At 37.9% G+C, this 21,308-nt stretch overlaps 1 protein-coding gene across 2 annotated transcripts; it reads right to left on the reverse strand.

Moving 5' to 3' along the window:
• Nucleotides 1–4,189: 4,189 nt before the first annotated feature.
• Nucleotides 4,190–15,528, reverse strand: LOC6037538 (insulin-like peptide receptor). Of its 2 annotated transcripts, XM_038254142.1 has the most exons (6): nucleotides 13,426–15,528; nucleotides 7,191–7,335; nucleotides 7,051–7,131; nucleotides 6,821–6,989; nucleotides 6,573–6,702; nucleotides 4,190–6,517 (listed from the first exon to the last, which is right to left on the reverse strand). In XM_038254142.1, exons 1-6 carry the CDS (start codon nucleotides 13,710–13,712, stop codon nucleotides 4,384–4,386), a joined length of 2,946 nt encoding a protein of 981 aa, XP_038110070.1. In that variant the 5' UTR covers nucleotides 13,713–15,528; the 3' UTR covers nucleotides 4,190–4,383. The 2 variants fall into 2 exon arrangements, with proteins under 2 accessions (XP_038110070.1, XP_038110071.1); XM_038254143.1 differs by lacking the exons at nucleotides 7,191–7,335; nucleotides 13,426–15,528 and having other exon boundaries at nucleotides 6,821–6,994; nucleotides 7,051–7,150.
• Between the last annotated feature and the right edge of the window lie 5,780 nt (nucleotides 15,529–21,308).

A 21,308-nucleotide genomic window follows, 5' to 3' on the forward strand; every position in this document is an offset into this window, starting at 1 on the left:
TGCTGTGAAGGTTCCCATGGCACTTCGAAAAGTTTAACTCCATGTTGCACGCTCACGCTCTCACTTTTAATTTCTCTATAGAAATTTTCAGGGTGTGTCAAGATAGCACGATCAGGTCGAAATTTAAAAATCAAAAATCGGGTAACGAAAAGATAAGTCATTGCAAATTTTATTTAAAGTTTTTGGAGATGTTGACGCGGTTTCGGAGCTGCCGGAATAAGGCGGAACAATTCCTGGCCCTTGGGGAGCTGATGATCAAGTACATCTATAATTGATTAAAATTTTCTGTGATCTACTTTTAAGCTATCCTTTTCTCGTTGCACTTTCTGTAAGTTTTTTGAAAACTTTTTCTTACTCTTGTCTATTCAATAGTTTTAAGTAATAATGTCTTCGATTGAACTACGATATAACACACAGCTGAAAGGAACTCCAAAACTCTGTTATGTACCTAAATGAACTCATTGTAACTTGATTATTCACAAATAAACCCGCATTGAATTGAATTGAATTTGGCATGAGAGTTCCCTGGCCAAAATAATAAGACCCGTTTTTGCCTTCCTCACCTTACTGAGGAAAGGCTTTAAAATCACTCGAAAAATGAACATCTTAATTCGACCTCGTAGACCCACCTTCATGTATACCTATCGAGTCAGAATCAAATTCTGAACAAATGTCTGTGCGTGTGTCTGGATGTGAGTCCGTGCACCAAAAAATATGCACTCGATTATCTCCGGACTGGCTGAACCGATTTGGACCGTTTTGGTCTCATTCGATTCGTCTTGAGGTCCTATAAGACCCTGGTTAATATCATAACGTTTAGTAAATCACTTCAAAAGTTATGCTAAAAAAACGATTCTGGCTAAAGTTTGAAAGATTGTAAAAAGGGTAGTTTTTGAAAAAAAAAAACCCCCGTCTGATCATACATTTTTAGAAAGGTATTTCAAAGACCTTTCTAATGAGCTCAAAACATTGAAGATCTGGTAGCCCTATCAAAAGTTATTAGCTCTTAAGTGTCATTTGTACACATTTCAGAGGCCAGATCTCAAATATTTTGATGAAAAAGTTGTCCGGGTCCATCGTACGACCCGTCGTTAGTTAGATGATTAAACGACCTTTCAAATGAGCCCAAAACATCGAAGATCGGACAACCCTAACAAAAGTTATTAACACTTAAGTGTTTTTTACACACTTTTTGCAGGCCGGATCTTAGAAATTCCAATGAAAGAAATATCTGGGTCCATCATGCGACCCGTCGTTAGTTAGATAATCAAAAGACCTTTCAAATGAGCCTAAAACATCGAAGATGTGAAAACCCTATCCAATGTTATTAGCACTTAAGAGCGAGTTTTTCACCGATGTGAAACAGGTCGTATCGAGGTGCTCCGATTTGGATGAAACTTTCAGGGTTTGTTTTTCTATACATGAGATGAACTCATGCCAAATATGAGCCCTATACGACAAAGGGAAGTGGGGTAAAACGGGCATTGAAGTTTGAGGTCCAAAACACATGAAAAATCTTAAAATTGCTCGCATTTCCGTAAAACTTCATCATTTTCAACTCTCTTAGATGCATTCGAAAGGTCTTTTGAAGCCCTTTAAAATGTGCTATAGACATCCAGGATTGGTTTGACTTTTTCTCATAGCTTTTGCAAATTACTGTTAAAAATGGATTTTTTTAAACCCTTAATAACTTTTGGCAACAGCTTCCAACACCCATACTCCCATAGGTCAAAAGTTAGGGAATTTCATGGACTATAAGCCAACGGTATTAACTTTTTGGCCAATCGCAGTTTTTCTCATAGTTTTACGATTTTACTAGAACAAACATTTTACAACGTTAGTTTTGGCCCTGTAGGCCAAGAAGACGGCACTTGTTGGTCTCAATTTTGTCATATTCGGAATCCTCAGAAAATTTTAAATAAGATTGAGGTTTTGGAATTTTGAATTTGATTGGAAAAAATGCCATTTAGAATTAATTAAAATATTATTTAGAATTTTGTCGGATTAGGGGTAAAACAAGTTTTCGCCTACTTGATACAGCATTTGACGTAACGTCATGATTCGAATTCCCGGACGCTTCGAAACCCGGACACTTCAACTTGTTTTATCAATTGTTTGGATATAAGTTCACATTGTGAATGTCCAAACTGTGTTATTTGATGAATTCTAACATCAACTATAATTTACAGTTTGTTTGAACGCTGTAGTTAATGCCAAAACAATTAAATAAATTAAAATTATAAGTTTACCAAAAATGTGAAACATTTCAACGGAAATATTTCATGAGCGTTCATGGGCCGGGAAGGCAAAGCAGAAATTTATGTTTTTGATTTTCTGAAATTCTAGCCATTTTTATATAAACTATCGATTGTTTTGATGTTAACAGCTTATTTGAGACCTAAAGAATGCCATTCACTAACATTTCAGTCCAAATTTGTGCGATTCATAAGCAAAATCGAGTGTCCGGAATTCGAAGCAAAAGTGTCCGGATTTCGAATCAGCTTTTAACAGTGTCCGGGATTCGAAGCAAAACAAGTCATTTTAATTTTCAAATTCTGATGAAAAATTGTTAGAAAAGACATATTTTGTATGCATTCTCTTAAAACTGACTCTTTATACTACATCCTTATGATATTTCTACATTTCCAACTTATTACATGATTTTTTGCCAGCTATAACAAAAATAATATGGTACTAAGTGTCCGGATTTCGAATCATGACGTTATTGATCATAGGGTAAATAAGATCTATTTCTTTTTTCAAAAGTGTTTTATTTAATTATTTTTTAAATCAAAATTACAACTCCAATACTTCTAACTTACGTGAAATTGACCGAGGATTCCAAATATGATAAAATTGAGATCGAAATGTGCCGTCTTCTTGGCCTACAGGGCAAAAACTAACGTTGTAAAATGTTTGTTCTAGAAAAATCGTAAAACTATGAGAAAAACTGCGATTGGCCAAAAAGTTAATACCGTAAGCTTATAGTCCATGAAATTACCTATCTTTTGACCTATGGGAGTATGGATGTTGGAGGCTGTTGCAAAAAGATACTAAGGTTTAAAAAAATCCATTTTTAACAGTAATTTGCAAAAGCTATGAGAAAAAGTTAAACCAATCCTGGATGTCTATAGCACAATTTGAAGGGCTTCGAAAGACCTTTCGAATGCATCTAAGAGAGTTGGAATTGATGAAGTTTTACGGAAATGCGAGCAATTTTAAGATTTTTCATGTGTTTTGGACCTCAAACTTCAATGCCCGTTTTACCCCACTTCCCTTTGTCGTAGAGGGCTCATATTTGACATGAGTTCATCTTATGCATAAACAAACAAACGCTGAAAGTTTCATCCAAATTGGAGCACCTCGATACCACCTCTAGAACAAACCGAGCAGAATCTACAAATACTGCCTCTTAAGTGTTATTTACACACTTTTTGGAGGCCGGATCTCAGATATTTTGATAAAAACATTGTCCGGATCTATCATCCGACCTATCGTTGAATAGGTAATTAAAAGACCTTTTCAACGAGTTCAAAAGATTCAAGATCTGATAACCCTATCAAATGTTATAAGCACATAAGTGCCCTGAATTATGAAGATCTGACTACCCAATCTAATGGTATGAATAGTGAATCAAGTTGGTAGAACATTGAAAGGTCCGCCCTTTTGTATCAAATTTGGATAGCATTACCCTCTAAATGTGAGGAACTGGTGAGGAAGGCACCAACCACCAAAGGGTGGATCAAGTAACGTTTTTTTTTTTTTTGCCGATTTGCGAGTTTCTATCCGAAATAGGGTGATCCAGAAAATGACGAAATTTCGCAAAAATCACTCTTTTTCAAAAAATCCTTTTTCAAACAAAATAGGTAGTTAGCTCAGTCCAGGTGTACGAGTCGTCTTCTGTCTCGGTAGAGTCGCTGGTAGGCAGTTGGATTCACAATGCAAAGGTCGTCAGTTCAAATCCCGGGGTGGAAGCTTAGGTGTAAAAAGAGGTTTGTAATTGCCTCAACAAGCATTCGGACTTCTAGTTTCGAGTAGGAATCTCGCAATCGAAAACGCAAAGGCAATGCTGCAGAGCAACATTTTTTTTTTATTTTAGATATTCAGTCGGATTCAGTTAACGAAATGTTCTGCTTTTAGAGATAAATCACAAATTCAGGGACGTGATATTAAAGATCAGAAGTATTGATAAGATGATAACAAAGTTAATAACTGTATTTGATTTATCTACAAAGCCTATAACAAAGTCCAAAATCACCTGATAAAGATCCAAAAATAAATATATATTCTGAAGAATGTTGGAGTACCTATTATTTTCGAAATATTTCCCATGCTTGGATATGCAAATCCATACCCAAAGATTAATTACATACATCAACCTTCCTATCTCAACGCACAATCCACAAACCCGTCCTCATCGACCAGCGCATTCCCGTCGTCCTCCACCAGCGGAGCCTTATCGTCGTGGTGAGTCTTGAACCGGTGATACGCCGCGTACAACCCAATCAACACCACACTCAGCCCCAGCAGCACCCCGAACGTTATCAACCCGTTCCGCACCGATTTGTCCTCCTTCAGTGGCTCGCGCCACACCACCTCGGCAAAGTACCAATCACTGAACGGGGCCGGTCCGGCCAACGAAATGACCCGCGCCCGAACCATGTACTCCCCGGCGGTTAAATTGCCAAACACGTACCGGCCTCCAGCCTGTTCGTGCTGTAACCGCGTAATGCATTCGTGACGTTCAACGGAAACCGTTTGGGCTATGGATTTAAGTTCGATGTTGTACGCTACGACGGCTCCGTTAACGAGGACGGGTTCCGTGAAGGTTAGCACGATGTTTGATGCTCCTTCGGGTTGTTTGATGACCGTTAGGGTTAGGGTTCCTACGACGGGGGACGGCGCCGTACGATCCGAGTAAATGCTGTAGGCGCTGCAGAACTCAAGCTCATCTGCGCTGCAGGCAAACAGCTGGAACGTGTAGTACGTGTAGGGAAGCAGGTTGGATACGGTGAACTCACCGAGGGTGGCGTCGAAGCTGTGGTTGTGGACACGGTTTACCAGTTCGGAGTCACGCTTGGCGCGATGGGGTGCCAAGATAGGGTCTTGGGAGGAAGGTCCTTCCAGAAATCTGTACATCTTCTGCTGAAACTCGTCTTGGAGGAAGGAAGGTTGATTGGCTGTGGTTGAGCGTTTTTTTCTGGACATATCCGGGACATTGGCCATGAAGTCATTCCCGGTGCAGCACTGCTCGGCCGTGCAAGTTTCCGATAACGTTTTGAACACGTCACCGTCAGATTCGTCATTGTCAAAGTCATGCGGATGTACGCAATAGTTGCGCTGATCAAGGAGAGCGCGCTCGTCCGGTTGGATGAAGACGTCCACCATGAAGCGCTTCACGAGCCGAACCTCGGACGTCAGAATTTTCCACGAAAACGTTATCGAGTGATCGGTTTTGCGGACCGTGTAAACCGTTAGAGGTTGGGTTGGTCGATCGATTTTGGTGACGAAATACTTCACATCGGATTGGCCGATCCGCATGTCCGTGGTGGTCGTGTTCGTTGGACTGTCGTCGGAAATATAAGTCTTTACGTAATACGCATAGCGGGTGCTAGGTTTGAGCCCGGTTAGATTGTAACTGTAGTAAGCACCTTCCGAGACGATTTCCTTCATAAGGACCAGCTTCGATTGCCAGCTGTATTCGGAACAAATGTCACGGCCATCATGTGGGGATCGTTTGAACTCCGTGGCTGTGAAGTAAATTATGAACCCCACCAACTGTTGCTTTTGTTGGGGACGATATTTTGTCCAGGAGATGGTAACGTTTCTGCTGCTTAAAACTGCAAATCGTATCACGAGTGGAACCACGTTGCAGGACTGCATGAATCCCAACGTGTTACGATCGATCAAATCGCTTGTACTATTGTACATCGTAATACCTTGGAGAAGCCTGACTTGGGAGTAGCAAAGTAGTGGATTATACACAAAATACATGCTTCCCGCCAATAATCTTAGCGAAGACTTGAACTCAAAGTTCCACAGCTTTTGAAGATTCGCGTTCTCATACACCATCAACGAATAATTATCGTTACCTAGGTGTAAGCCATGAATAACGGCCAAGTTTTCGAGAAAATCCAACGAAGACAACGTGTTCGAACGATACACTTTCAAGTAGCCCATAATTTCCTCAATCCCACCGAGGTTCTCCCTTAGTTCCTCCAACACATTCGGATGATCATCGAGCAGCCGGATCTGCAGCGTACCGTTGATGATCGTACATCCAGCCAGCTGAACGGCATCCGACAGATACATAACCTGCATTCCCTCGCAAATCTTTGGACATCGATTGTGGCACGGATAGCAAGTGTGGTTGGAGAAATCGGCATCCACCTGTTCCACGTTGTCCGGACTGTACCCCGCTGGGCATTCATCCAAACATTCCCCGCGGAAGACCAATCCACCCCGATTAATGCACTTTTGCTTGCTGATGCACCGTAGACTGTCGTGGAACAGCACTCTGTAATGAATTGCAACTGAATCAACGCTCCGAGGACTTTGACCACGAAACCTACTTGTCCGGCGAACACTTTTCCACGCAGCGCTTCCCTTCTTTTGGCCCTCGACACACGTAGCACCCTTCAGCTGTGCCGTTGTAGCACCCACCCAGACACTGCTCGTGGCACTTGTACTTGGGTAACTTTCCTGCTGGACAAACACCGCTTTAGTAAAAATCATCAACTTCATGCAATAGATAGACCGGGGTGCGTACCGCGTGCTCAGTGCTGATGCGCATGCCATACAATTCTAGCCTGACGTGTACCTTTGTAGCTGTACCCCGTGTGAAACTTCTGGCAGCTTAGATTCGTCCAGCAAAACGGCTTTTCACACCCGGGACATTCCGTCTTGTTGCACGTCGCGCTGTTCTTCTGGAACATGTTCAGATCGCGGCTCGTCCGGTTCGAACTCTGCGTGATGCTGGCCCAGTCAATCTAAACTAAGGGATACATCAACCGACGGACTAAACACAACACCACCGCGAGTTTGATTTACCTTGTCGGTGTAGCAAAGATTCGGGCACCACTGGCTGTAGACGAAGCCCCGCTGGATGGAGTACAGATTCTTGAGACCGATCTGCGATGGGGTAAATTTGGTTAACATCGAAAAAGATTGCCCGTTGGTTTGATACCGACCTCGTGAAAATCTCGCAGATCGTAGAATATCAGCGCGTAGTTGCCGATCAGTTTTTGTCCCCGTATCATCATCAAGTTTGGGAACATGTCGCGTAGCGTGACCAGGTTGAAGACGCGGAAAAAGAGGATAAATCCGGTTACCTCCCTACAATAACATGCACAATGGATTTAATTTGAGGCATTTTTTTATAACGTTAGACGAGCACTGAGCAATTTTCCCCGAAATTGGCTAACATTTTGTTTCCAGTTAGGCCGATGCAATTATTTTTTAAGGTTCATGTTCCTTGGCTCTGGCCAAAGTTAAAGGGAAAGACAAGCAAATCGTCGCTTATGTGATATCTTGTGACAGGTCCTATATTTTAAATTCTTTTTAGTTCATTGTGGTCAACTTACGTTGAAATTTTGAAGTTCAAGTCAATAAAAATGTTTGCAACGGCCTCACCTATAAGAAAAGTGCCAGGAAAATTCTAAGAAATTGACCTTTTGAATTGTCAGCCAACAGCCAATTAGTCTAGTTTAAATTTTAAAAAATATGGTTTTTATTCATTTATGTTTTGTTTTAATCGTTGAAATCAACATTTGGATCGGTCGATTAACCGAAGGGTTCGTAAAATAATCACTTCGGATAATCGAATCACGAAAAAAAAAAAATAAGTTGTTTTTTATAGTCGAGCTTAACTACGCCCATAAACTACTCTATAATGATTTAGAATTTTTAAATCTAGAATGGCGGTGATAAAATTTTGAAAAAATATATTTTTAATTCAAAAGACTATTGAATACTAAAATTTGACTCCATCTTAGTTGCAAAACTCGAATTTGATGTTGAAAATAATAAAATAAAAAAGTACGAAGTTCCATACAAACCTTCACCCGGATAATCCAGTCTGGACTGTACTACACTCAACCCTCGGTGGTTGGTCACTTTTTCGTTTGACACTTTTTTAGTTTGTACCCCGTTGGTTGGTCAAAGTCAAAATAAAAAGTGGCAAACTGTCACTTTTTACACGACGCTCACGCACACTATCAAAACAAACGTTTGGTAGTGTGTGTGAACTCCGCGTAAAAGGGATGTTAAACTTAAACGTGACCCCGTTCGTTTGACAACAGTTAGTGTCAAACCATCGGGGTTTGAGTGTACGATCGTTTTCTATGAAAAGTTTTTTTTTATGTTACATACAAGATTGTTTATCGATAAAATTATTCCTCGTTATTTCGATAATTCTATCGGCGATAACCTTATCACCGATAATGGACAATAAGTCATTATTTAAATCTCTCTAAAAAGATTAATTCAATCATATCATGTTAAATTTTCAGTGCTTTCACTTAGAATATTTTTTTTGAAAATTTAGAAAGTTTCAAAGATTGTTCAGAAAATACCGTATTTTTTCGAAAGTATTAAAATTTCCATAAATTGCAGTATTTTCACAAAATTCCGTATTTTATCGAAAATACTCAAATTTTCAAAATATGCAATATGGGTTTCAAACGGGCGAAATTTTGCAAGCTTTTTCACTTGATTAGAGTTTTTTTTTTGAAAAATACTGAAATTTTCACAAAAAAAACCGTATTTTTCGAAAATACTCAAATTTTCAAAATATGCATTATGGGTATCAAACGAAAATCTCATGAGAAATTGGACGAGCTTTCCAGTAAAAATATTTACGAGACTGAAAATTCAAGTTTGTCATATAGAAATTGTCAAAAACCATCGAAAAACCAATTTATTCATTTTTTTATTTTTAAAACCGCTGTAATTTCACAAGAATTGGATGTAGGACAGAGGTCTATTTGGAGACTTTTATGTAAAATTATCTGGAGATTCGATTCCCGTATTCGGTTTGTGAAAATTGTCATTTTTGTCGTGAGTCTTTTTGTAACATCTTAGGCTATCTTCACAAATATTTTGAACGAAAAAAAATCGGGGGCTCACCTTCTAATTTGACTTTTAAGCTTAAAAATCTAAAAATATCATAAAAAGTGGCGTGTTTTTTTTTCTTTTAGTGTATTTTTTCGGAAAGCTCATCAAATTTCCTACAAGATTGACTTTGGCTACTTTTTGATACGATGCAACGGCTTTGAGATACAGCAATATTTAAATTACGAAATACAAAAATATTGAAAACACTTGCACCCTTCTCAAATGTCATTTTCGAGTGAAACTGGCTCCATATACACATAAATGGCTTACATAAGCGTAGGATAACAAGTCTACTAACTTTCATTGAAATCAGAAAGGGTCGGCTACAATCGATTCCCTATTTGACATGGAATTGCTCGTTATCCAAGATAGCGGCCAATATGGGAGTAGTAAAATATTGGAAATATCACGGGGTTAGTCACTCTTTTGATCCGTAGCGAATACAGAGCGAATCACGTTTATATGGTAAATACACGGTAAATATATGTAAATATGGATGTACAGGATGCGCTGAAGTCACTGTATGATTTAAATCAGTGTTCTGGCGAGACGTCACTTTTATAAAAGTGACGTTTTGCCACTAAAAAAATCGAGCGCCTTTTTGACAGCTGCTTTCACGTGGCTTAAGCAAGAAGCACTTTCCTTGGACTTTTTCACCGCAAGTTTTCCCGCAAGAACCCGTGACTATCCAACTGCCAAGGAACCAACGGAACAGCTAGACGACCAAATTTAACAAGGACCGTCCTTTCGGACAGCTTTCGGACCATCCAACGGCCGGTGCGGTAGGAAACATCCGGATCGCCGAAGCGGTGGCCATACCGGATCGCCGAAGCGGCGGCCAAAGCTGCCGGACGACCAAACTCAAACAGAACCAGGACAACAGGACAGATTCCGGACCATCTAACGGCCAGGGCGGTGGTAAACTTCCGGATCGCCGAAGCGGTTGCCATACCGGATCGCCGAAGCGGTGGCCATACCGGATCGCCGAAGCGGCGGCCAAAGCTGCCGGACGACCAAACTCAAACAGAACCAGGACAACCAGACAGATTCCGGACCATCTAACGGCCAGGGCGGTGGTAAACTTCCGGATCGCCGAAGCGGTTGCCATACCGGATCTCCGAAGCGGTGGCCATACCGGATCGCCGACTTCCGGATCACCCAAGCGCTGGCCATACCGGATCGCCGAAGCGGCGGCCAAAGCTGCCTGACGACCGGCGACAGATTCCGGACCATCTAACGGCCAGGGCGGTGGTAAACTTCCGGATCGCCTAAGCGGTGGCCATACCGGATCGCCGAAGCGGTGCCATATCGGATCGTCGGAACGGATGGATGGATGGATGGATGCTCTCACGCGGTCGTTCGCAACCCAACTCGGCTAGACTAACCAGATATCGTAAACAAAAACCTTAAAATCAACCGATTAACTTTATACATGGAATCAATATGATCACGCAGAAAAATAAGGCATATTTGAATCAACAAAACGTTTTGTTGATTTGAAAATCATGATTTTTATTGAATCAACGCTAAACGTCAAAGCAGTTTTTTCAAAACAACAAAAGACTTTTGTGGAATTGAGAAAATCTAGGTTTGTTTCAACGCAAAATCGGCGTTGATTATATTCAACAAAAAATTTGTTGATTCTAACCTCGTACAGGCTGATTCTACAAAACATTTTTCTGCGTGATTGAATAAACGCAAAAAAAAACAAACATTTCATAAATTGTTCTTTATTTTCCATTTAATAAGTAAATCTGGGGCAAATCGGGACACATAGGGTGAATTGGGACTGCTATTTTAGTCATTTTGATAATATGTTTTAAAATGATTGATTGGTATTCGTTAGAACAGACACATAATCACTTGCAAAGTGGGGGTTGTAATATAGAAGGCTTTAAATAACAACGTCGTTTATGGACACTCCCTAAATCTAAAACAAATCAAATATGGTGGGACAGCTTGCATATCTTCCCTCAGATGGTGCGTGCTAGTTCACATAAAATCAAAACAACTTACTACCTAGTTCGATATTTAAATTTGAAACTCTTATATGATCTAAAAAGTGTTGTCCTGTTGAGAATGAAGTCTCAATATTCCCCAGACGACGGTTTCTATTCAGTCATGAGCGTAGACTTGGACCCGCCTAGTGAGTAACACTGGGTACACCAACTTGCCATCGGGCATCGCTATCACAAAGGTTTAGGTACAAGTAATGGCGTTCTGCTTCTCATTGGTTTTCTATTCGGTCGTAACACGGTTGTCCGCTCCGGATGTGAGTAATTCTGATGAAGCCATACCCGATTGTGTTGCCGATGAAGAACATGCGTCATCGGCCGGTAACTGCAACGAGCGCAAGGAGAAAAAGTTCAAACATTCGCGCGAGGACCATCGCCGGCACTCAGAAACATCCAGCGGTCTTCGGGACCATCACAACTCGTTGAGTTCGTCCTCGCAGTGGTCATCGGGAGTAGTGGTTGGAGAAGCAGCAGGTCCGGAAAGGGTGGACGGCAAAGGACTGGAATCTTTCGGGATCGGCTGGAAGACACCACTCGCGGGAGGCTGTATTTTATTATTATTCTGCGGCGTCGAATCCCTAAAACACAACGTGCAATTAGCGCTTAATTTCGAACCATGATCTTGCTTGAATATGCCCAAGAGCACCGATGCCACCGGATGCTTGAATTTGTCCATTTTGGCTTGACTCACTTCTTGTTTAGTTTGCTGCTGCTTCGATATTGCTGCATTCTTGTCCAATCGATCTCGCCTAACTGCCCCTGTTCTAGCACCGGTCGCCACCTTAAACCTCCCGGAACTTATCATTGAACTCGTTAAGCAAGCCGCCAAATGTGATGCGCCTTCCAGCAGATGCAAGTTGATACCGCTATAGTCTTCTCGGGACACAGCTTTGCGCAGATTTCCTGAGCCAGGCTGGCCATAACTTTGAATTTGTTTTCCAATCCGAGTTCGCCTCAGCCTGCTGCAGCTTGGATATTTTTTCTTTCGTGCTCTTTGTTGTCGGTCAATTTGTTTGTAAACAAGGGCAGTCTGCTATGACAACTGAGAAAAACACTGAAACAAAAATCATGTAGGAATCGTACATGCGCGTAAATATGGATGCACATACGGATGAACGTATGCTATAAATGAAATATATTTCAAGTGACCACCTCGTGGGAAATATTCATTTGGCAATATAATGAATCAGTACCAAACGAAAAATTTGAACTTAATCTCAAAACCACGAAATAAAAACACGCAAAAATGAATACAGTCCAGACTTGATTTTCTGGAGGTTTCTTATGAACATTTGATAATCGAGTTATGGAGAAATTACTAACCATAGACGCCTAGACTCTAATACCCTAGTTAATGGGAAACTTTGAGGTGGTGGTGTCTGATTTGGACGAAAATCGAGATTCTTGCTTGTTTTGCTCTATACTTTTGTATCAAACATTTAACGATAGAGGTGGACTTTTCTCACGATAATGAAGCGAACACTTTTCCCAAGTCGTTGACTCGGTGCACTGTTTCTGTTAATTGATATATTTTTCATCTGTCGCAAATATTTGATTTCTACTTTAGTGTTTTGCGGAATGCGGAACTCATTCTCCGTTCCAATGTCATGATTTTTACGTGTATACACAAAAAATATAATTCTATACGTCTACATTCCTTCTTTGTTACACAGTTATAAACACAAAACAGATAGAGTAAGCTTAAAGTGTGTTATAGTTTATAGATTAAAAAAACACAGTTTCCTAATAACTTATTTATATGACATACATGATAGGGGCACTTTGCAGCGTTCGACGGATTGGCCTAAGATTTCAAGATTCTCGGTATACTTTTTTCTTCTTTTCAAAACAAAAGACAAACATATTAAGTATAAGAGGGGGAGAGCGTTCTCTAATATTAGCAAATGGTACATGTCTTTAGTATCACATTTATACTTATGAGTAAAATGGTTAGTGTTGTTTGGAAAGTGGGCTTTAATACAAAAGAATGAAAGGTTTAGAGAGAATGTGGAATCGAGGTTGCTGAACTATACTTAAGTCTGTTGTTGTTATTTTTCAGGTTTTGGGTTTCAATCTCCTACGGTTTGCTTATTCGATACACGCAAAAAAAAAACTATGGAATATCTGCACTTGATAAGTCTCTTTTCGTTACAATTTCTGGTGAAGCATGGGTTTTCTGTCTTGTTGTTTTGTTACATATTTATATATAAACTATTTGTATCCTAACGAAATCATGCGAACAAAACGCAAAAAGATTCAGTTGTTCCTTACATTTTCGGGTTTTTTTTGGATTTACCTTAGCTTGTCGAACCTGTACTCGGCAAAGTCCTGCTGCGGAACTCGCTCGATCAGCACCAGCTGCAGGAAGCCGGTGATGACGGTACAGTTCTTGATAAGTGCCAACCGTGCCAGATTGTTTCGAATGTCCACGTTGTGGCAGTTACGTTGCTCATCATCCGTATACTCCGGATCCACTACGAGTTGCTTCTGTTCTTCTGCTACATCTTCTACCGACGAGAACTCCAGCAGTGGCATTACGAAAAATAGCAGTGCCACTGGAAGGAGCCGTCCTTTCGCGATCATAATTACTACTCTTTTGATTATCCAATCACTTTAGCCGTTCGCGATACGTTTCGCATCCGAATGCCGAAGAATAACTAGATTTCACTTGCTCTCTTCTCCGTGTGCTTTTAGCTACAAAGGCAACCTTTTCTTCTTGGGGGGAAAATACGCGAGAAAATTAAAGTGTCCCGAACTTCGCGACGGCTGAAACAAAACTAAAACGACGGATCGAGCCACCTTAGCGGTGGTCAATCATCCGAATCGAGAAGCAATTACCCACAGCTGCTGCTGATACGTGCACTAATTGAGTTAAATTTGTAGTCAGAGAAGACCCCCCCATCAGGGAAAGGTCACTGGGTCTTGGACGAGCGCAGCGCAGCACAGCACACCTCAACTGGTCGAGACGAATGTCGTCGATGTCTGGTGGGCTGCATCTCTCGTTCGAAGCCGGTGTCAATTGAGGTGACTGTCCGCGCTCAGGCCGCCGCTGAATTGAGTTAGAGTTGTTTTTCGATTTGTGTTTTTTTAGAGTTGGGGAGATCTCTTCAGCTCTAGTCCAAGAATGTTATACAAAGTTAGTTTATAAAGTTAACTTAGCTTTACTCAAGCTTGTTTTCCTCTGAGGGAGACTTTGTTTGTAAAATTGACAAAACCTACATAGTAAAAAAAAATCATGGTAATATTACATCTGGAAATGATCTTTTATGATATGTTAGAAGAAATGTGAAATTTTCCCTCTAAAAATGTGTAAATTTACCAATAATTCGTTGTAATGCCACCTGTATTTAGGAAATATTACAACTAAGAAGTAATTTTTAGCTTTTCAATTTTGAAATTTCCAAATTTACATAATTTTTTACCATGTATTTTTTGACAGCCTCCACGATTGTGACGATAGACCACATTTTGTGCTTGATTGAAGCAGGTATTAGACTATGACAAATAAACTAATTCGCGCTTTTTCGTGTTTGACAGCTTGCCAAACTTGCAAAGCAGTTTGCGGCAAACTCACCAACAAAGTCAAATGTATGCCGGCTGACGTTTCTGCAAACAAACAAAACAGACAAACTGCCAAATTGTCAAAAAGTGCGAGTTTGTTTATTTGATTGATTGTCATAGTCTGATACCTGTTTAACTGTGGTCCGCTTGGAACGAGTTGTCACAAGATGATAATTTTTGTCACAAGATGATATTTTTTGTCCAATAGCTGATTATTCAAAATTAATTTACAAATCCATTTCAAAATTTGTGTCATTAGGCTTAAAAAATAAAGCTATATCGGTGACCAAATGAAAAAAAAAAAACAATATTTTTAGAATTTTAAAATTGTACAGACCTTACTCACAGGGTGACCACTCAAATCCCATTTTCAAATTCCCGACTTTTCCAAAATTTAAATAAGAGGCATTTCTGATCTAAAGCATGATTTGAAATAAAAAACTATTTATAAAAAGTCAATATCAACCATAGAAAAAAATATATAAATGAATTATAACTAATCAAACTATTGCCCTAAATCAGAAACTTAAATATTTTTGTTAAAAATTATATTACAAAGTTCCGTTTATTTTAATTTTTAAATTTTTATTTTGGATTTTTAAAATCAATGTTGATTAAAATAGTTGTCAATATTAAACGGTTTTAATTTTTTTTTCAATAAAAAAATCAGTTTTATAGGTGTCCATGTTTACCACCAATTTTATGCGAAATGTCTAAAAGCGACAAATTCTTTAAACATGGGTAATTCTCCGCCAACTCTCACAGCAGTTGCCCCGACCCCTCTTCGATTTGCGTAAAACTTTATTCTAAGGGGTAACTTTTGTCCTTGATCACGAATCCGAGGTCCGTTTTTTGATATCTCGTGACGGAGGGGCGGTACGACCCCTTCCATTTTTGAACATGCGAAAAAAGAGGTGTTGCAAAGTTACAAAAAACACGAAATTTTAAAATGAAAAATTTTGTTCTAAATGAAAAAATGACCCTTCTGGATCAATGTAGATTCGAAAAGTACATTAAGTTTCCCATAAAATGACATGTTCCAAAAATTTTTACAGTCGAGTAACGGAAAATGGGAGAATTTTTAAAACTTTTTTAGTGTTTTTTTCGATGAAAAATACGTTTTTTCGGAATTCTGAGTACGCTATCAAATCGGGCGTCTAATTTTACATAAAAGTCCCTTTGACACCAAATTTCTATCTCATCACCGTTTCAGGCTGCAAATTATTGAAAAACACCTCTTTTTTCGCATGTTCAAAAATGGAAGGGGTCGTACCGCCCCTCCGTCACGAGATATAAAAAAACGGACCTCGGATTCGTGATCAGGGACAAAAGTTACCCCTTAGGACAAAGTTTCACGCAAATCGAATAGGGGTCGGGGCAACTTTTCCCGTTTTCGTGTGAGTTGGCAGAGAATTACCCACATATTTGCAATAACTTAAATAAAAATTACATGATATATCTTTTGGCAATTTCAATTTTTTTTCATGTTTTAAAAACGAAAATAACTTTTTCCATATTTTCATTCAAAACGAACAACGATTGGGTTTTTTTTTTAGTTTTCAGATAACAAAAATCAAGCTTTATCTATAGTAATTTACCATCTCACTGAAAGTTCAAGGGAAACAGGCTCTATTTTTATATTAGTTTTAATTAACTTTTTTGTTGTTTTAAGATAGATAGTTGTTAAATCTTATGTTTCATAAAAAAATATCATGAATATTTGTGTCAAATGCATCCAATATTTATTAGGAATTTTAATGTCTTAAATAATCACTTCATTCTCAAATAAATTGAAATAGTGAAAGGAACCTTTAATTTAATGTAAGTTCCTAAGGATGAATTGAGTTTATTTAAATTAAAAATTGTACAAAATATGAAAATAACTTTCAAAAGAGTATACTTGGGATTCCCCACTTTTTGACAAAAAATCACAAATTCACGACTTTTTCCCGTTTTTTTTACAAATTCCCAACTTTTTTCCGATTTCACGTCCTGAGTGGTCACCCTGCTCTCTCCCAACTTGAGCGGAAATTGAATCTTTTTTTTTTCTTGAAATCTTCTAACTTTTGGTAGAATTGACCAAATTTGACGCTTGGGGTTGCAAAAGATCTTGATTTTTTTTTTCCGAATGTCAGAAAAGGGAAAAAGCTCAAAATTTACCAGAGATATCCCAAATTCCATTGGGGTACCTCGGCCCTCCGACGTGAGGTGTATAGAGACTATTATGTAAAAAAATCATGATGAAAATCGTATTCTTTTGACGTAAATAATGTATGGTCAACGTTTCATTCAAATAAAAACAAACACAACATATAAAATCTCGACAAAAATTTGGAAAATCGTGAATAACTTAAATTTTAATTCACATCGATACATCGATATCTACTTATTTTTTTTATGAAAGGTTCCAGAACTCTAATTTTCTCGTATTTTCCCACAAGATTCACAATTCTGAGGAACAATCTCCACAATGTTATTTGAACAATGGATTCCTACACTTTCTACTGACGATTAAAATACCGGCATGCTTGTTTGATTCTTCGATTTCGATACAAAAACACAAAAACTATTCCTGACATTTTGTATTGAGAGGAGGGTTTCTAAGGTTCTGATTGTCCTGCACGTCGTGTCCACAGAAAATAAAAACTATGGATCTGCCCGCACTCCCGGCCACGCTTAAATAGTGTTTTATTTTTCCTAAATAAAAAATATCTCTTTTCCTCGTTTAAATATATATCATTGTGTGTACACCATCTACAGAAAATCTTACTTAAAAACCAAAAAAACGGAATTAAATCGGACAAATTTACACTGCCTTCCGAACTCGCACTATATATTGTACATACGCTCTGCCCTCCTGTCTGGACGACCGCTCAGAACCGGGGTCCCCGCGGTCGGGAGATGTGACTGTGGAACTGCTGCGAACCGTACTGCGTGTACGAGGGTGGTCGCGCTGCAAAGATTCGGGGGGGTTTTGGAAATTACTACCAAGTGTTCGTGGAACAAAAAGTCACACTCTACACAACGACACGACACTACGGGGATTAATCAACTCGCCGGAACTTGGGGTTTCGCTCCTCTGGTTGGCGCGGTTGTTAGCTAGGCTTCTAGAGTTGGTTTTATTTTGCGTTTAGTATCTTTCGTTTTTGGTTTTAAATTTTTGGTAGTTTACCAGCACCTCAGGATACACGGGAAGGATATTCGGGAGGAACGCGGGTGGAGTCGCTCTCATCACCTGTGGTCCACACGCACTACAGAACTACAAGCAAAACAACGGGTTAATGATACAGACGACCACCTGTTTAATTTTTTTTTCGGGCATGTCGATCTATGATTTCGAAGCTACACTGTTTTTTGTTAAGGAAACTTGAAAGCTAAAATATTACGTCTATGGGAAATCCTTTGCGATTCGATTGTCGATACCTTACCTGGAATTATGAGCTGAAATGTCGTTTTCTATTAACAGGGAGAATTCGATAGAAATGAACCCAATGAAACACAACACTTGTGCAACATGATGGTAAATGTGTCATAAATAGATTTATATTTGTTATTTGATTCGGTTTTGGTTTTGTTAGTTCTTCACAGACATAAAGATCTCTCAACAGCAGTATATCTTTTTAATTATAGTAATATATATATGTATTTTTGGTATTAAATATATAGAGCTCGTACCATTTTCTTCTACTCTCTGTATTCTTAGTAATAATCTTTTGATTATTAAGATGTGTCTGTCAAGTGTGTAGTTGCTAGACCGAACTGTGCAGAAATATACATTTGTCCCACGTGCATTTTTAACGAATTGTTTGAAATGGGACCATTTTATAGTAATTTCATGATACAATTTGGCTCTCACCATTTTTTTTCTGGGTCCATACAACAACATGTCGATTCTGAGTTTTTTGAAACTTCATGATAAAAGAAGTGATTTGGTCCGAATAACTGATAGGATACAAGACTTTTGCAAGAATTCACATGAGACAACTGTGCATTTATGAGCAGTAAGTGGCTATTTGAAACACATCTAGTATAGTGTTGATACTCGTACTTTCAATTTCTTTCTCTGGGAGGATACTCATTTCATTTGGCTGGCCACGGTTTGATTTGAACAAGATATTTCTCTTGTCAGGAATTATACGATTTGTGTTCAACTGTTGAATACTGGGAACGCAATAATGCTTTTAAATTAAGAAGATTTTTAGTTCTGGTTGTACGTCTCGAGTACGTGTCAAAAAATTACACCAACAAATCTCTTACTTTTTCAAAAGGTCCTATGTACATAGGAAACCCATGGCGCATTGATGGTTTTGAAAAATGAATCTAGAAATAAGAACAATTCAATGTGACCAAATATTAACATTCCAAAAAAATAACAAAATCCTGAGAGAAGATTCGAATTAAGTGGGAAAAATTACAAAAAAAAAACATGACATTGAAGTTGGTCTTCATTAATTGATATCTTTTGAAGGAATGTTATGATTGGTTTGATATATTTTTCACAAAATCAAAATCCATATTTTCATAATTTTGAATTTCTTTTTATATGTTTTATGTAACAAAAACCGCAACTTTTAAGTCATGGAAAAGTATTGATAAAAAGTTATGATTCTTTGAAAAAAAAACATGTTTTTTTGGGAAAATTGACGCAATATTACGCCCTTTTGAAGTATTGGAAATACTTCTAAAATTTGAAAAATATTTTTTTCGAAGAGATCAGAAAATTTCACAAATGTTTATTTTTTTACATTGAGAACAGGACTTTTAATTTCTGAAATATTGGTACAAAAAAATAAAAGGCTGTTTGGATGAGTCTTTTGATGATCCAATTTTAAATGTTTAGATGTGACTTGAAAAACATCAATATTTTTGTTTCTTCTTCTTTTATTCGCTGTATATCAGCAACAAGAGGTCCAATCTTCATGTCTCTTGGCAAATTATGTTGGAATTTATGGCCGATGCAAATATTTATCAAAGTTTATGTCACCAAAAAAAAATTGTTCCAAAACATCAGCGGCAAAAAAACATTTTTTTTCAAAAAACATCAAAATTTTAATGAAAATAGAAGTCTAAAAAAACTGAAAACAATCTAAAATGCATTTTTTCTTCATTGATAATCATATTTAGCATGTTTGGGGTGGTTTAAAAATATTTTGATTTTTTTATGAAATTTTGATGTACAGCTCCGCAAAAACTTATTTTTTTTTTAATTTTTTGTCAATATTTAGCTATTTTGGTATCTAATGGTTGCAAAACAACTGGTCAGCCATTTTAAAACACTTTAACACTCAAATGTTGAAGCCATGGCTCGTAATTCCATTTTTTTTGCTTTATTTTTATTTATTTTTTTTTTTTATTCGACTTTGGTCAGATTCGAGGGACATAAACCTCAAAAAATCTTTACAACGGCCTAACTCTTCGAAAAACAATATTACCAGTAATGGACAATCATGGATATTATTTTAAAAAATCGAGAAACGGAAATTTTTGAGTTAAAATTTTAGGCGGCTATATGTTGAAAACGGTGCTTTTTGTCACAAAATCTGTAAAGAACATCCGATTACCAATTTGATTTTGCCATCAAAACTGAAGTCAAAAAAAATTGGAGTAAAATTTACCATTTTCTAAACAAAAAATTGTCCGTACTTTTCTAGGGCGCAAAAGTTCCAGTTTTTTTCCCCTAAGACATACCAGTTGCCTTGTATGAGAGAACCAAAGATATAAAGTAGCTAGAGAAGGTCCCCAAAAGGATTGAGTCAAATAAAAAAAAAATACAAAGAAATAAAAATGAAAGAAATCGGCCGATTTTGTAGAGAATTGATGCGAGGCTGTCTTATGTATTTTGGTTATGTCTCTGACATACATTCATTTTTATTTTCATCGTTATTTTTCATGTACTTAGCAAATGTTTTTAAATTTAAATTATTGATTAGATTGATTACATGTGAACGAAATCAAGTGGGGTTCTTTGACCCAACTAATTAGAATTGTATTTTTTTGGTTGGCAGTTAGGGTGCTCCTATCCGAAATAGGGTGGTCCAAAAAATGGCAATTTTCGTCGATATTCGCAAAAAAACACATTTTAAAAAAAATCATAAAATATATTTAAAAAAAAAGCATTTCAACGACCTGTTCAAAGAGAATTTTGTTAGTACAAACAATACAATAAATTAACCAGTTTTTTTTTTAAAGTTAAGTGGAAACCATGTGCTGGAATTGAATAGTACAGTAACTTAAGATCGGAATGACTTTGTAGAGCACAAAAAGCTATTTTGCAAAGTTTAAATTTGCTTAAAAAATAGAACTTTCATGAAAAAATATAGTTAATGCTTTGGTCACAGTTGGGATATCTAATCATTGAAATTAACATTTTGGCATGTGGTTTCAGTTAGTTCCATCATTTCCGGTTCACATCAGTCTTGGAGTAAGGTGCAATCGTGGCGAGTTGTATCACTAGCACACAGGTTTAAAATCTATTTTTCGACTAAAACAGACTTGCTAGAGACTTTGGTTGAAGTTGTGTAAAAGGGTTAAAAATATATATATTTTTATTTTATTTTTGGTTAACCTTCTTTTAAGTTTGATTTATCTTTCTGTTTGTGTACAGTTTTGCGTCTTGTT

This window comes from Culex quinquefasciatus, chromosome 2 (assembly GCF_015732765.1).
Source record: "Culex quinquefasciatus strain JHB chromosome 2, VPISU_Cqui_1.0_pri_paternal, whole genome shotgun sequence".
NCBI lineage: Eukaryota > Metazoa > Arthropoda > Insecta > Diptera > Culicidae > Culex > Culex quinquefasciatus.

Coding starts and splice junctions, on each gene's coding strand:
- LOC6037538 (XM_038254142.1), bottom strand. CDS start 13,712: ATGATCGCGAAAGGACGGCTCCTTCCAGTGGCACTGCTATTTTTCGTA. Junction 6,990..7,050: donor ATCTTTGCTACACCGACAAG/GTAAATCAAACT, acceptor CCCTTAGTTTAG/ATTGACTGGGCCAGCATCAC. Junction 6,518..6,572: donor GAAAAGTGTTCGCCGGACAA/GTAGGTTTCGTG, acceptor AATTCATTACAG/AGTGCTGTTCCACGACAGTC.